General features: G+C 44.0%; 1 protein-coding gene across 2 annotated transcripts; it reads right to left on the reverse strand.

Annotated features, from left to right (window-relative positions):
• Positions 1–301: 301 nt before the first annotated feature.
• On the reverse strand, positions 302–15,083 carry KARS1 (lysyl-tRNA synthetase 1). 2 transcript variants are annotated; one of them, XM_030863295.2, is made up of 15 exons: positions 14,951–15,063; positions 13,257–13,436; positions 11,189–11,348; positions 10,098–10,263; positions 7,521–7,614; positions 6,992–7,178; positions 6,550–6,675; positions 5,028–5,147; positions 3,829–3,991; positions 3,317–3,490; positions 3,075–3,160; positions 2,666–2,751; positions 1,935–2,061; positions 1,130–1,273; positions 302–589 (listed from the first exon to the last, which is right to left on the reverse strand). In XM_030863295.2, the coding sequence occupies exons 2-15, from the start codon at positions 13,400–13,402 to the stop codon at positions 491–493; spliced, it is 1,878 nt and encodes a 625-aa protein (XP_030719155.1). In that variant the 5' UTR covers positions 13,403–13,436; positions 14,951–15,063; the 3' UTR covers positions 302–490. The 2 variants fall into 2 exon arrangements, with proteins under 2 accessions (XP_030719155.1, XP_060144939.1); XM_060288956.1 differs by lacking the exon at positions 13,257–13,436 and having other exon boundaries at positions 14,951–15,083.
• Positions 15,084–15,120: the final 37 nt, after the last annotated feature.

A 15,120-nucleotide genomic window follows, 5' to 3' on the forward strand; every position in this document is an offset into this window, starting at 1 on the left:
CTGCTTCATGTTTCTTCTTAGCATGCATCACTATCACAAATATGGATTTACTTGTTTCTTATTTGTTTAGTTGCCCCCCAAACTCCTGCCCCTAAAGCAAGAGTATAGGTTCCACAAAAGCAGGAACTTGGCTTCTGTTCACTGGTGTGTCCCCAATCCCTTGGAACAATGGCTGGCACAGAGCAGACATTAATATAAATTTGTTGAATGAATAAAGTGGTATAATCCTAAACATTCATTATATCAGCTGTCTGAGAAATAAGATGATATTCCAAAAGTAAAAAGAGTGATGAGACAGGAGTAGAGACAAATGGTTTATTTGGTAACAAGGAGTAAAAAGGAATTCTTAATTCCTCTTCTCTCTTTTGATGGCTGACATGAAATGTGATAGTCAAACAGATAGCAACACACACAGGAATTCCCTCGCAGTCCTTGATCTTCTGCACAAACGCAAAGATGCCCAAGTCATACGACTTGCTGTTATTGTTTTCTAGACAGAAGTGCCGGCTGCTGTGCTTTCCAGTCCATCAGTGGTGGCTACATTCTCCTTCTTGTCTTCGGGTTTCATGGCGGGAAACAGAAGCACTTCCTACAGGAGAGAGAATGCATTCTGAAGCTAAGACACACTTTTTCCTGGCTATCCACCTACTCCTTTCTCCCCTCATTACTGTTATCACCAAAACCCGGAGATCTGTGTTCTTTTATTTCAATTCAGTCCCTCTCAGTTACAGAGGATGGAAAAGAAATGCACAGTGCTGCCTAGGGTACGATGTCAAAAGAAGGAACAAACAGAGAGGTTCTCTTCAAATATGATGTCCTCAACCATAAACATGGGATAGCAACAGTTTCTACACATCATAAGCTGACTTAAGCTAAATGAGGTAATGCATGTAGATGGCTGAGCAGGTTCCTTGGATCCTTAAGAAATGTGAACAATCAGTATTTCTTCTGCCTCAGGTTGAAAACCCCCCAAATTCTGTAAGGTCAGATGCTCTGCCCCTCCTCTTGTGAAGTCACCTGTAACTTCTCTGCCTGCCCCTCCTCCTAGCCCAAAGCCCTCTCTTTATACTCCAGGCCCACCACACCCCGCTTCCAACACAGTGGTGCTGTGTTCAGGGTCTCCTCGTACCTTGATGTTATTGGAGTCTGTGAGAAACATGGTGACACGGTCGATGCCCATGCCCCAGCCACCTGTCGGGGGCAGCCCGTATTCCAGGGCAGTGCAGAAGGTTTCATCTATGAACATGGCCTCATCATCGCCAGCAGCTTTGGCCTGGAAGAGGAGAACCACACAGCGACGTCGTTCTAGGCTGTGCTCTCTCAGCGTCTGAGTGAGCACGTGAAAATGTCCAGAGGCGTTATCATTCCAGGGATGCTCTGGACACCCAGCACTTGCTGGGAATTGGTTTCCCAGTAACTCCAGGATGGAGTCATTTCTTTCAAAGACCTGGAGGTCAGGACTGATGAATTCTACCTCAGAACACATGCAAATTTCTCTGCGAAATGAAAATACTTCTACTGCCTGGGTCTCTTCGAGTCCAGCGAAACGCATTTTCTTTCAGAGACTCTGATGGTTCCCAACAGTCTTCCTCCCACTTCCTGAACCACCCATCAGTGGCAGTGCTAGTATAGGCAGCCTGTGGGTGCTGTGGCTTCTCATCCTCACGCCCCCTCAATAAATGTACCATCTAAGAAAAATTATGTTCTTGTCAGGTGTCACACTTCTCAAACAGATATTCATGCCTAAGCTCCATTTATATAGAAATTCTAGGGCCCAAACTAGTCAAGTTCTCCATCTTGAAATGTGACTTCCTCCAGTGAAGCCTGTGGCTTTCATCCTTCATTGTGCTGAAGTCACCAGGAGTTGCAGACAAGACACAGACCAGGGTTAAGGCTGATATCTTCTGGTGAGTGGGCACACATTCCTTCCTTACCTTGGCCTGTTCTTCAAAAAGCTGCCGCTGTCGCACAGGGTCATTCAGCTCAGTGTAGGCATTGCATATTTCCTTTTTCATGACAAATAGCTCAAAGCGTTCAGTCAGACCCTCTTTAGAGCGGTGCCTGGGGACAGGAGACCAAAGGGGAGGGTGAATATGCAGGTTCAGCAAGAACATCTGGTACAAACAAGGATTCCTGAAATCTAGTTGACTCAAAATTGTTACTGATTGTGACCCATAGCCTGCATGCATTCTTGGCACCAAATCATTTGGTACATTAGTGAGGAGGGTTAGAGACAAAGAAGCTTTAATTATCTTCACAACAGGCTGTGTGATAGACTGATACACTGAACCATACCCCCTGTATTCATGCCCTTCTGTAGTCCCTGCCACACCGACTCTGGGCTGCCCATATGACTTGCTCTGGCCAATGGACATCAGCAGAGGCTTGATATGTGTTTGCACATCAGGATTTATTCTTTTGGAATGCTTCCACTTGGAACCCTGGCTACGCTGCCAGAGAGGCCCCAGAGGATGAGATCCCATGTGGAGGAGATGCAAGGTGCCCTGGCAGAGTTCCCAGTTGAAAAAAGCCACTTGAGTTACCCTAGCCAACACCACGTAGAGCAGAAAGACTACCCACAAACTCCTGAGAATAAACTGTTTTATGCCGCTAAGCTCTGAGGTTATGCAGCAACAGGTAACTGCAACACCGTGCTTTATCTTACCATTTGGCCAGAGGACTCATTATCTGCGGGTGATCACAGATGAACGTAGGATTGATGCACGTCACTTCCAGGAACTCCCCAACAAGCTTAAGGAGAAAGCAGAGTTAGAGAGCCCTTCTAAATGGCATTTTGATCGTCTCCGTCTTGGTGGTAGAGGCCTCGGACCCCAACCCTATACCTGATGCTATAGAGGTTTATCCTAAGCTTCTCAATGGTTAGTAATAAGGTAACGAACATAACTATTTGGCACAGAGCTTAGTACAGCAGGAGTTCAAAACTTGTTCTCTCATTAGAGCTTTCCTCTGTGAAGCTGTAGAAGTTCATTCTCTACAGTGGAGTTCACCTTCATAGTGAGGAAGGGGCGTTACCACTGGATGAGGGCATGTACTAGAAGTGCACGGCCTTTCACCTTATCAAGGAGCCTGGCTGTCGTCCGAGGTGGAGGGCATTCAACAGCTTTTGCCACACAGATATCATCTAGAATTTTGCGAGTTTCTGTAATGCAAACATACAAGTTAGGACAGAAGACATCACACTACCCCATTAAGAGGTATATAAAGAGAATAACATGGGAGATTCTAGCCCTGACCTAATCTAATTCAGAGCTGAACAGGAAGGAGGGCCCTAGAGTGAAGGAGTGCATCACTTTACCTTCCGTTTCGAAGAGCTTAGTTTCTGGCAGCTTCACGCCCAGGGCTTTCTCCAGCTCTTCGACCATGCTGATTTTCCGGAAGGGTGGGGTGAAGTCAATCTCACAGGCTTGGCCCTCTGGGCCATCTGGATGATAGGTGACCTTGTAACTGCCTGTAATGTGTTTCACCATCCCTGGGAAAGAAATGTGTCATTTAAAGAGGACCAACAGGGCTTCCCTGGTGGCGCAGTGGTTGGGATTCTGCCTGCCGACGCAGGGGACGCGGGTTCGTGCCCCGGTCTGGGAAGATCCCATATGCCGCGGAGCGGCTGGGCCCGTGAGCCATGGCCGCTGAGCCTGCGCGTCTGGATGACTGTGCTCTGCAACTGGAGAGGCCACAACAGTGAAAGGCCCGCATACCGCAAAAAAAAAAAAAAAAAAAAAAAAAAAGAGGACCAACAGGAAGTCCAACTGAAAGAGGCACACCAGCCCTGCAGATACGTGTGAAAGACAAAGGGACAGGAGGGGTCACCTGAAATCATCTTCTCTGTGATTTCCATGAGATCATGATAGTCTGCATAGGCCATGTAGAATTCACAGGTGGTGAACTCAGGATTGTGAGTCAAATCAATTCCTTCATTCCGGAACTGGCGTCCGATTTCATAAATCCGGTCAATGCCACCAACCACCAGCATCTAATAACAACACACGGCCGTGGTCATGGCAGCTAATCTTGTCTTACTGGCTAGGGAAAGTGTCTGCCTACAAAAGCTGTAACTTGGATTTCACAGCTCAAGGCATGCTTTCAGGTCTCTAGCCAAATGCTGAGTGCCTTACTCTCTTTAGGCCTTCGTGGATAGTCATCATTCTGGCTGTCCAGGATCACTGAACTCTCGTCCTTTGTCTGGGGTGTCCCCCATCTTGTGAGTGTGAGCCTCCCCAAGAAAGAAGCCTCTTCTGGGGTTAGGATGTAGGCATGTGACGTAAGTTGCCCAACCTGTGAGACTTCAACATGCAAAGAAGATGCAGTGTTGCACAGAATCCCTTCTGGTGAAGGGGGCCAGAGATATCTGGCTTATAGAGGCAGTAACTGCAGAAGTCCCAATGGCAATGACCTGTGCCTAGTGCCAAGCTTATGAGTTGTGGTAACGGTCCTGACTGGAAGATACTGGGTTCTTCATGCGAACAGCACAGTGATATGATTCAGAATCATTTCAGTTGTGTGGCCTCCAAGCCTGATTCTCTGATCTTCCTGGAAATTGTAAGCTTCCTTATATATTCGAATACATTTTTTTTTTTTTTTGCTTAAACACCATTAACAGGTTTTGTCGTTTGCAAGTAAGAATCTTAAACGACACAGTCTTCGATATTTATTCTGGTGATTTGAGGATATTTCCAACTTTCAGACAGAGATTCAACTCATTCTTCTACAAAAGACTAAAATCAAATTTAATCCAAGGATTATAAACTTAAAAGTATTATGAGATTATGGGAAACAAAGTATGTTAAGAGGATCGGTACACCTAGGAAAGATACCCCCTTTGCCCTATAATGCTCTACTGATCCTATAGATAAATTCCAGAAATGTAACACTCAGAAGCCTGACAATTTAGAACCCTCTCCTGGTTGTTCTACCCTCAATGTTCCTCTTATTTCTGACTGTACCTGTCTAGCCAGTATTTTTCAGCCTTCTACTTCTCTAAGGACACAGGGCATCTTCTTATTGACTACCTTATGGTAGAGTTCTGGAGCAATCCTCATATATAAATTCATGTCCAGCTCGTTGTGGTAGGTGATAAAAGGCTTGGCCACAGCTCCCCCTGGGATGATGTTCATCATGGGAGTTTCAACCTAAAAGAGAGGAAAAACATTTAGTTCACAGACAGAGGTCCTCAAACTAGAGTTCTTGGGAATGGCTCAGGCTTTGAATGTGATAAGCTAAGCCTACTATATCCCAAGTAAAAGTTAAGTTCAATAATAATGCATAGGTGCTTGACAAAAAAAGTAGATAGCTTGATTTTCTAGAATAGAGTCTCTATTAATACCAAACACCATTAACACAGTACCATAAACTTTCACAAGCTGTTAGTGGGACTCTAAATGGGTACAGCCTTTCTTGAGTTCAGTTTGCAGTATTTATTAAAAATTGTAACTGCTTATACCCCTTGACTTATTCTACTTCTAGAAATCCATCCTACAGAAACACCTGTCCATGTGTACAAAGATGTTCACTAAAACATTACTGAAGAAAATCAGAAACTTAAACTATCAATAGGGGAAATAATTATAAAGCATCAAAAAGGAATATACATACACACATATATATGGACATGCAAAGGGTCCCAGAATATATCGTGTATGTGTGTGTGTGTGTGTGAGGTTCATTATAATACATACGATGTGATTTCACTTATGTTTAAAGCAAAAAATAAAACCCTGCTAAAACACTTACACATGTACCCCACCTGCAACATGCACAGGAGTGGAGGTATTATAAATATGCAGAGCAAATGGTGAGGAAGGATACATATTCAAGTTGTTTCTTTAAAAAAATATATTTATTTATTATTTATCTGGTTGCGCTGGGTCTTAGTTGCAGCACGCAGGCTCCTCAGTTGAGGCTCGAGAGTTCCTTAGTGGTGGCATGCAAACTCTTAGTTGCGGCACGCATGTGGGACCTAGTTCCTTGACCAGGGATTGAACCTTGGACCCCTGCATCGGGAGCGCAGCCTTAACCACTGTGCCACCTCAAATTCAAGTTTGGAGAGGGACATTAGCTGGGAAAAAATGAAAGGGGACTTTCAGTTTTGCTTCTATTTATTTCTTTATTGTTTGAATTTGTTGTATGGTAATAGGTACTCACCTTTCTCATAAAATTAGAAAATAAAATTTTTTTCTTTTGCTCTACAAATTTTCCTAAACAACATTTTTTAGTTTAAATAAGTTGAATAAAAATCAAGAAAAATATTTTTTAATGCTACAAAAAAGCAAAATGAGTTGATAACACATTGAACATGGCATTGTTAGCATGTGGATGGCCCTCTACTTTGTCCATTATCTTAGAAGTCCTGTCCTACCTTCCTAATCAGGGCACTAAATAAACAAGGTGGAACAAAGACACTGGCAAGAGGAGACTTTTCACTGAGCATGAAGGATACTGACACAGGATGTGCCTGAGGAGAAGGGAAGGGAAGAAGAGTAAGAGGCAAGCAAAGAATGCAGCTCATCATGTCAGGTAAGAACTTTCCATCACCTCTAGGAATCCCAACTCATCCAAGAAATGTCTTATGTATGTGATGATCTTAGAGCGGATGATAAACTTCTGCCTCACAAAGTCATTCAGGATCAAGTCCAAGTATCTCTGACGAAACCGTGTTTCCTAAATGAAAAGTAACAGATAAAAATCACTGATGCGTTTGATTCAATGGTATGATAAACCAGAGCCAGGGGGCCACGAAAAATTACCTTGTCTTTTTTTTTTTTTTTTTTTTTTTTTTTTGCGGTACGCGGGCCTCTCACTGCTGCGGCCTCTCCCGTTGCAGAGCACAGGCTCCGGACGCACAGGCTCAGCGGCCATGGCTCACGGGCCCAGCCGCTCCGCGGCATGTGGGATCTTCCCAGACCGGGGCACGAACCTGTGTCCCCTGCATCGGCAGGCGGACTCTCAACCACTGCGCCACCAGGGAAGCCCCTACCTTGTCTTTGAGGCCAAAGTGAAGATGAGGTAACATATGCAAGCAGGGAGACAGCAGTGTGACTTCATAGGGAATGATGCTCAGCTCGCCCTTCTTGGTTTTCCCAGGATTGCCCTGAACTCCAATTATGTCTCCCCGGCGCAGTTTGTTGTTAATGCGAATAAATTCTTCTTCAGATTTATAATTCCTGAATAAATGGAAAACATAATTCAGTATACAGTATCCCAAATTAAAACTGACCACTGGTTTTACTGTGGAACCCTCACTAAAGTGTTAATGTGTACCCAAGAAGAATCTCAGATTCAAGGTCAACTGTTAAAAAGTATTATCTTTTATTTTTAATTGCTCCACAACCCAAGATCAGTCTTTATTCTTCAGGTGACCAGATGGCCCTTTTATTTTCCCAACCATATACCACTCCCTTTAACTTTAATTTCCTATGGGAAAAGAAGACTATATGGGCCTTTGTCCCCAGTCATGTTGCTCTGGGCCAAACTAGAAAGGCCTGTAACTGGGTATTTCTATATACCTGGAATTGGCCATGACTTGTAACTTGACCCCCTCTCCTCGAAGGTCATAGAAGATGAGCTTTCCCCCAGAAGCTCTTTTGGCATGGATCCTACCTAGAGAACAGCAAAAATAATGACAGAAGCAGAAGCTATTTCATGATATCAGTGCCAAAAAAGCTCCCTCTGCAGTTTTTACACCCAAGCAGAATATAAACTAGAACAATTTGATTTTAGCCTGAGGCCTAAGCCCTGCCATTTTCTTCATGACAAAGTTGGCTCCTCATTTAAACCAGTTAAAAGATGTACAGGAAGATCTGGCTTTTAAAGGTGTTCAATGGATTCCTGGAATGTTGATGGCAGCGTAGTTGTGGGATCTTCCTAAATCTTCACATAAAAATAGAAAGCACAAGGACTTCCCTGGTGGTCCAGTGTTTAAGACTCTGTGCTCCCAATGCAGGGGGCCTGGGTTTGATCCCTGGTCAGGGAACTAGATCCCTCATGCCACAAATAAGACCTGGTGCAACCAAATAAATAAATAGTAAAAAAAAAAAAAAAAAAAAAAATGAAAGCACAATTAGACAGGCAAGCCCAAAAAGCCATGGACAAAATTTACAACAAAATTATGTGGGAAGATATTCCCAAGAATCCCCAAATACAGGCACTGGGGAAAACCACTAAGGGCGCCAAGACCTCTATATGGGAAAAAGCTATGGGAAGCAATGGAGTCTCTGGCAGGTCTGAGAACTGGAAGTCTGCCAAAAAGCCATAGGTATTCACTGGAAAATGTGGCAGGGCTAAGTGGAGGATAGCAGCGGACACGGAGAGGATAGCAGCTTACTAACATACAAGTCAATATAGTTGGCTGCATTAAGGTCTAGGGGATGAAGCCCTTTAGTGTAGCCCCCAAGAACTCTCTAAATTTAACAGCAAGGGATCTCTCCGAAGACAAGGTCCCACAAAATTGAACAAGACCAAGAAAACAGAAACAAAGGAAAGAGAAGGTCCAACAAAAGCGAGAAAGGAGAAGAGCCTGAAAATCCCAGAAAGTAAGCTGCTGTATTTCCGAATGCTCCACAAAAACAACAGAAGAGGGAGCTCAGTGAAGGTGGAAAAGCTATCTGAACGAAGCTTCCTTTTAACACTGAAGAAAATTAATCTCACATGAAAATAAACAACATAAAAGTAGTGAGGTCAAATACCAAAGTTATTAAATTAAAAAAAAGACAATAAGGAGAATAACATCATCACAGGCAACAAAAGCACTAGAAAGACATGCTCAGGAAAAAGCAAAAAATTCTATTTCATGAGCTGAAAGACATTAAGAATATGACACAAAATGTGAAAGAACACAAATTAGAATTAGAAGAAACTAAGAAATGAGACGACACGTTGAAAAAATTAGAAATAAAGGAAAAAATCATCTCAGAAAGGAAGCCTAAATTAGAAGGAAATAAGAGTGAATAAATACAACAAATAATGCCTTAAGAGAATTACACTGGAAAGGAGGATACAATTTAAAAATCAAAGTACAAAAAAAGAGACAAAAAGGAGCCCCAGGGGCTTCCCTGGTGGCGCAGTGGTTGAGAGTACACCTGCCGATGCAGGGGACACTGGTTCGTGCCCTGGTCCGGGAAGATCCCACATGCCTCGGAGCAACTAAGCCTGTGCGCCACAACTACTGAGCCTGTGCTCTAGAGCCCGCAAGCCACGACTACTGAGTCCTCGTGCCACAATTACTGAAGCTCATGCGCCTAGAGCCCGTGCTGTGCAACAGGAGAAGCCACCACAATGAGAAGACGGCGCACCGCAATGAAGAGTAGCCCCCGCTCGCCGCAACTAGAGAAAGCCCGTGTGCAGCAACGAAGACCCCACAAATAAATAAATAAAATGAATAAATTTATTTAAAAAAAAAATAAAGGGCACACTGTGTACCTGAGAATACTGACCCAGAATAACTAACATCAAGACATATTTTAGTGAAAACACTGGACTTTAAAGAAAAAGAAATTTGGGGAGCATTTAAGTATTGGCAGGGGTTCTCTCTGGGTGGTGGGATTATGGGTAATCAAACTTTTCTTTCTTTGCCTTTCTGAATGTTTCAACATTCTAAATTTTCTACAACAAATAGTTTTATATATTTTTTGGGGGGGAAGGTATAAACGAAAGACAGGATTTAATTATCTTTTAAATTAAGGAGAAGATCCCACACAAGACAGTAAACTCCAAAATAACAGTGCTCTAGAAAAATAGTCTAGTGTAAAGTAGTCTAGGAACACAGATTGCAGTTTTTAGGAGCTCAGGGCCATGGCTCCCACTGATGAAGGGAAGTCCCCATAAAGGACTGTGAATGAGTAGCAGTATCAGGCCAGGGGTCCCCCACAAAGAATGCCCCTTCCTCTGTAGCATCACCACTGGAATGTGACCTCATGCCTCAGGGCTGCTCTACTTTCTGTGAATAGACATACTGGTGCCATCTCTAGTAATGTAGCCTCAGACTTAAGCTTTTTGAGAGCAAGACCACCCCAGACCTTCCTTTGTGCAACTGGAGAGGCCTGCCTGCTGTGGGAGCTCAGCAAACTGCCAGGGAATCTTCCTACCTGCCACCTTTAAGGTGATGTCAGTCAGGTGCTCCCCAGGCTGCAGGTGACTGTATTCTTGGATAAAGTGAGTGAGCGAGATGTCGACGTGGAACTTGTGTGGGTATGGGTCTTCCCCACTGACCTTCAGCTGGTGGACTGCTTGGCTGCGGATTTTGAAGTATTGCTGTTAAAAACAAAAAACAAAAGAGCTTTTGAGAAGTTGAACATGGTCAGTCCAGAGGCTTGTCTAATGGAGTTCTGTATTCTGCCTCAGAGGGGCCCCAATACAGTGAGGTTTCTTTAACCAACCCACCTGAATCCTTGAAATCATAGGCTTGGAATATGGAGTGAGATTTGCACTTAAATATGCAGGGTGGCCAGATCCACAGCTGGGAATAAAGGCCAGAATTCCAAAAAACAAGATTCAACAAAAAGAAAAATCAAATCTCTGCCTAAAATAATGTTTAATTGGTACAGATGGCCCTGGTTACCACTTTTGTAGACACATCTGCATGGTGAGTCACTTATCTTCCTACTTTCCTGCCCCTGGCCACACACCAGACTTTTCCCCCAAGGCAGGCCCATGGGCCGAGGATGTGTAAAAGGAATATTCTATATCAGGGGTCAGCAAACTTATTCTGATGTAACTACTCAACTCTATTGCAGTGTGAAAGCAGTCTTAGACATATATAAACAAATGGGCATGGCTGTGTTTCGACACAATTTTATTTATAAAACCAGGGAGGAGGGATTGGGGTAGTGGTGGCTTTGGCCTGTGGGCCATAGTTTGCCAATCTCTGGGCTAAAGTAAACCCCAGCCCACGTTTAGGGAGACATTTTCTCTGGGGCTGCTATAAGGCCCAGCTAGCTCCAAGGAAGATCAGTCACTTGGAAGTACTGGATTCTCCCAAATATCTGTAAGTAGTCGACAAGAAGAATGCGCAGGGCCTGTGCCTTTAACCAGATGGAGTGGTGGGCCCACCTTCATCCGTCCCTGTGCCTGTTTCAGTTCCTATTTATCTCCTTAATCACTGGTCCCAAGGAATTTGCCATAATCCGCATTAGAAGCTTCCCTATGCCCAGCCAGGGCAGTGGTCCCGAGGACTCACGTTTGGGTCCAAGCTCTCCTCCTCCGCACCCACACCATTATCAGCAGTGTGGCTGGTGGCAGCAGCAGCGGCCTGGCTTAGTTGTTTCTCACTGAGCTCCTTCTGCTTGGCCTCCTTCTCTGCTATTTTCTTCTCAGCTTTCAGGCGTCTCTTTAGCTCACTGTCAGGAAGATGAAAATGTTCAACGTGACAGGTGCCTGAAGAGTCCTCTATGATCTGCCCCATAGCTACTTATCAAAAATATGAATAACCTGGGGAAACACTCATGCCCAGTTCTACATGCCCACTGTTAGTCTCTCAGTCACTGAACTCTATACGTGAAACAGACAAGGGAAAAAAATAAACTTAGAATAAAGATGTGAAAGATCTTTCTCAGTCTCTTTTTTCCAGTCTGAGGTCCTTGGCATTAGATCCCAACTAAAATCAAGATAGACAAGGACAAAGAAAACCCTACATATTAATTTATATTTAGAATAGGAAAAAGGTTTTCCAGAAAATCAGCAAGGTAGGCTTTTCTCAAGCTAATCAGGCTTGGGAGCTCCTTGAGGCCAGGGACTGAATCTTAGTTGTTTGGATTCCTCTGCAGAATACGAAGTTCCTAGAGCACCAGATCTGATGTGTGATAAGGTGACATCTCTAGCTTTGTCTGTCATCTCTCTCCCCTCCCGAAAGGAGTGGGTTAGTCTGGGGTGGGGTGAGGAAGAGGGGGCTCTTCAGAGTTCAGGGAGACACTCCACTGACAATCTCTCCCCCAGCATTGATCAAGGCATTGACAATGGCCCTCAGCATTGGCCTCACTCTCCACAATGGAGCCTGACTTTGACAACAAATTGGGTAGAATAGTGTACAAAGCAGCATAGCACAGGGGATAATATACCATCTTTGGAGCCAGACTGCCTGGGGCTAAATCCTGACACGCCTACCTACCAATTATGTGACTTTGGGCAAGTAACTTAATTTCTTCTGTAAAATAATAAGACACCCTCCTCCCCAGATGTTGTGAGGATTGAGATAATATACATACAGAGATGACCCCACCCCTAGCATTTTAGTAACCATGCAAAATGTGAACCATTCTAGGTATCCCTATCTTAACCCTTCACACTCTGCCTCAAGGACAGAAATTTTACAGATGTGGATAAATTTCTTGTCAAATCTCTCACTATTCAAACTCTTTATACTCGTCACCTGAGACTCAAAAACTAAAGCGATTGGTACAACTTGGTTTAAATAACTTGAAAACTTGCTATCTGAACCCAGAAACCAAACAGATTTGGGTAGAGAGGGATACCCTCATTATTCAAATAGACTTGATCATTCCTTTAAACCACCAATGTTAACTGAATATCCTGTCATAACGAACCATGGCAGATGATCCTTAGTCAGGCTTGCATACTGTTTGGCTTCAGGGTCCATTTTAAATTATCTATGAGTTTAGAATAACTCAATTAAAAAAACTTAATTGGAGATTTGAAATGATTATCTTTTAAGTAAGAAAACTGACTCTGAGGGCCTCAAAGTAAGTGTCTCTGGATAAAATCTGTTTTGTAGCAGTTGTGAAGCCACCTTTCTAGAACAGTGTGCTAGATTTATTGTGCTGTCATTCAGTCAGTGGGCATTGAAGCCTCTCTGGTTCTTCCTGGCATTAACATAATGAACTTGTTTTCCATTCAACTGGATGTTGCTCTTTAAGTCAAATCAATAATGAGGATAATCCAAAAAGGTCCTAGGAGTAAGAACTAAGACTAGAAACCAAGTTAATCTCAGGAGCAAAGAAATTCCAGAAAGAGAGGGAAGGGAAAATAACCTGCATTAGAAATTCTTTATTCATAAAGGGTTTTGTTCTCAGCACTGTTCTAGAATAAGACCTAAAAGTCATCCCAAAAATCTATGGAGTGAGAATTTGAATTTATTAAAGAGAAACTGAGAAAGGACTATTGGTTTTGGTAGGTAGCAGGGTTGTTTCATTAGCAAGTCCAAAGACTTAGCCAGAGGCTTAGCAGATAAGAAACCAAGTAAGGGAAGGATTTTTGCTCCCAGAGCAATAAAGAAGGTAATGGGCACCAACCTTCTTTTATCAAAAAGTGGCTTGTCCTTGTGAATCGTTGTCAAAAGAGCAAGTTGACACAGGCGCAGCTCCCTCTGCCCCCACTGTGCCCAGGACGTTTGGCGCAGGGACCCCCTAACAAGCCTTACAGCAGCTTGCGTCAACATGGCAGATTACCCTGGAACTAATGATTACCACCACCTAACAGGAAACACAGAGATGTGGTGTCAGATGGGACAGACAGTACACATACTCCCAGCCAGCACTCCTACTCTTATGGGTTGGGTGTGGGGAGAAGGCGAGGCTACGAAACCTTTTAGTGTCCCGTTTTACATAAGACCCTCTCAACTGACATCAACCCTGTAACACTCACTGTGCTGCAAATTAACTGACAGTGTTCTCATTCCTGGCTATGGTAAGATGGTGCTTATTTGGGGTCAACAGCAAGTCAGTCAATGGTTTACGGGTAGAAATGCTCACAACAGTCTAGAAAATGGGAATGTTTCTGAAGCCCCTGACATGTAGTTTCTCTCTTGGTGATGAAATACCTGTCCACAAAGATGGCAATGGGAAGCATACAAAACATCACCATCAACTGCAAACTCTAGAGGAAGCTAAAAACAAGCCACACAAAAGCACCTGAATCAAAGACAAGCCTTGTTTGGAGCTCCAGGAGCAAGGAGGAAAGAAGAAATTCAGAAAGAGTCTTAGACTACATTAAGTTTATACATTAACACTGGAAGGCAACAGAACGACAGAGATCATGTTTTTTATTGCCTTAAAATAAATGTGGCCTTGAATGAATCACCTGGCAGGGAGCCTACCTGTTTTTAAACTTGGAGAAAATAACTGGCATACAATGGTGCTCACTAAAGATTCACACCAAGGAAGTTCCAAGAGCACTTAAGAAACAGAACTAAAAAAATGCACTAAAGCAGGCATTATATGCAATAAACTAACTTCTCTCCGATGCCTCTGGAACGGTACTATATTTATGTACTGTCCTTAGGCGTACTGAGGAACTAGTCACTCAGATCATTACCTATGTTCTATGAAGAACTCCGGTTGAGAAGGAGTGTAGTATTAAGAGAATACAAGACACAGTCAGTGAAAGGGCGGCTAATCTTAACTTATTTATATTCACCTTCATACTCCAAGGATTTGGAGTGATTAACAAAGATACATCCACCAGAGCTAAGTGCAGTTTGGTGTACCCGGCTAAATAAGACAGTCTCTACTGCCAGACATACTCACAATGCTCTAACCCATATGGAGAGGTGTACGACACAGTTTAAGAACTGATCCCTTTAATACAAAGGGTTCAGAATGGCCTTTGATACATAAAGTTCGAACGTTGAAGGTGCTTCTGAAAAGCTAGGGTATTTAACATTTCTCCAACTTCTTTACCGGGGTGTGGCACAGTAACGCATTTCTCGGAGAAAAGGGAAGGAGTAAATTTCGCTTTTCTCTGTCCCCGCCCAGTTCTCCGCATTCTTACTCCAAGAGTACGAGGAGGAAGGACCCAACCAGCGGGGGGCCCCCGGGCATCCTGGGGGATGTAGTTTCGGGGCGCAGCGACTACGTCCCAGCATGTTCATACTCACGAGAACCAGCAGGAAGGCCCCAGGCACAGCCGCCTCGGCCGGAGCCTCGAGGCGCCTTCTAGTTCAGACTCTCCGACAGCAAAGGTTTTAATGACCTGCTGCGACACTTACTTTTTGCTCAGTTTCGGCTCGCAGTCGTCCACTTTAACTTCAGGTCCCTGCACCGCAGCCATCTTCCCAGAGGGCCGGACCTAAAGAGGACGAGGGTCGCACGGCAATTTCCAGGTCACGCTCAGAAGCCCCGCCTCTTCCGGGGAAAGGGGGCGGGCACTGCTCTGTGC

This window comes from Globicephala melas, chromosome 19 (assembly GCF_963455315.2).
Source record: "Globicephala melas chromosome 19, mGloMel1.2, whole genome shotgun sequence".
Taxonomy (NCBI): domain Eukaryota; kingdom Metazoa; phylum Chordata; class Mammalia; order Artiodactyla; family Delphinidae; genus Globicephala; species Globicephala melas.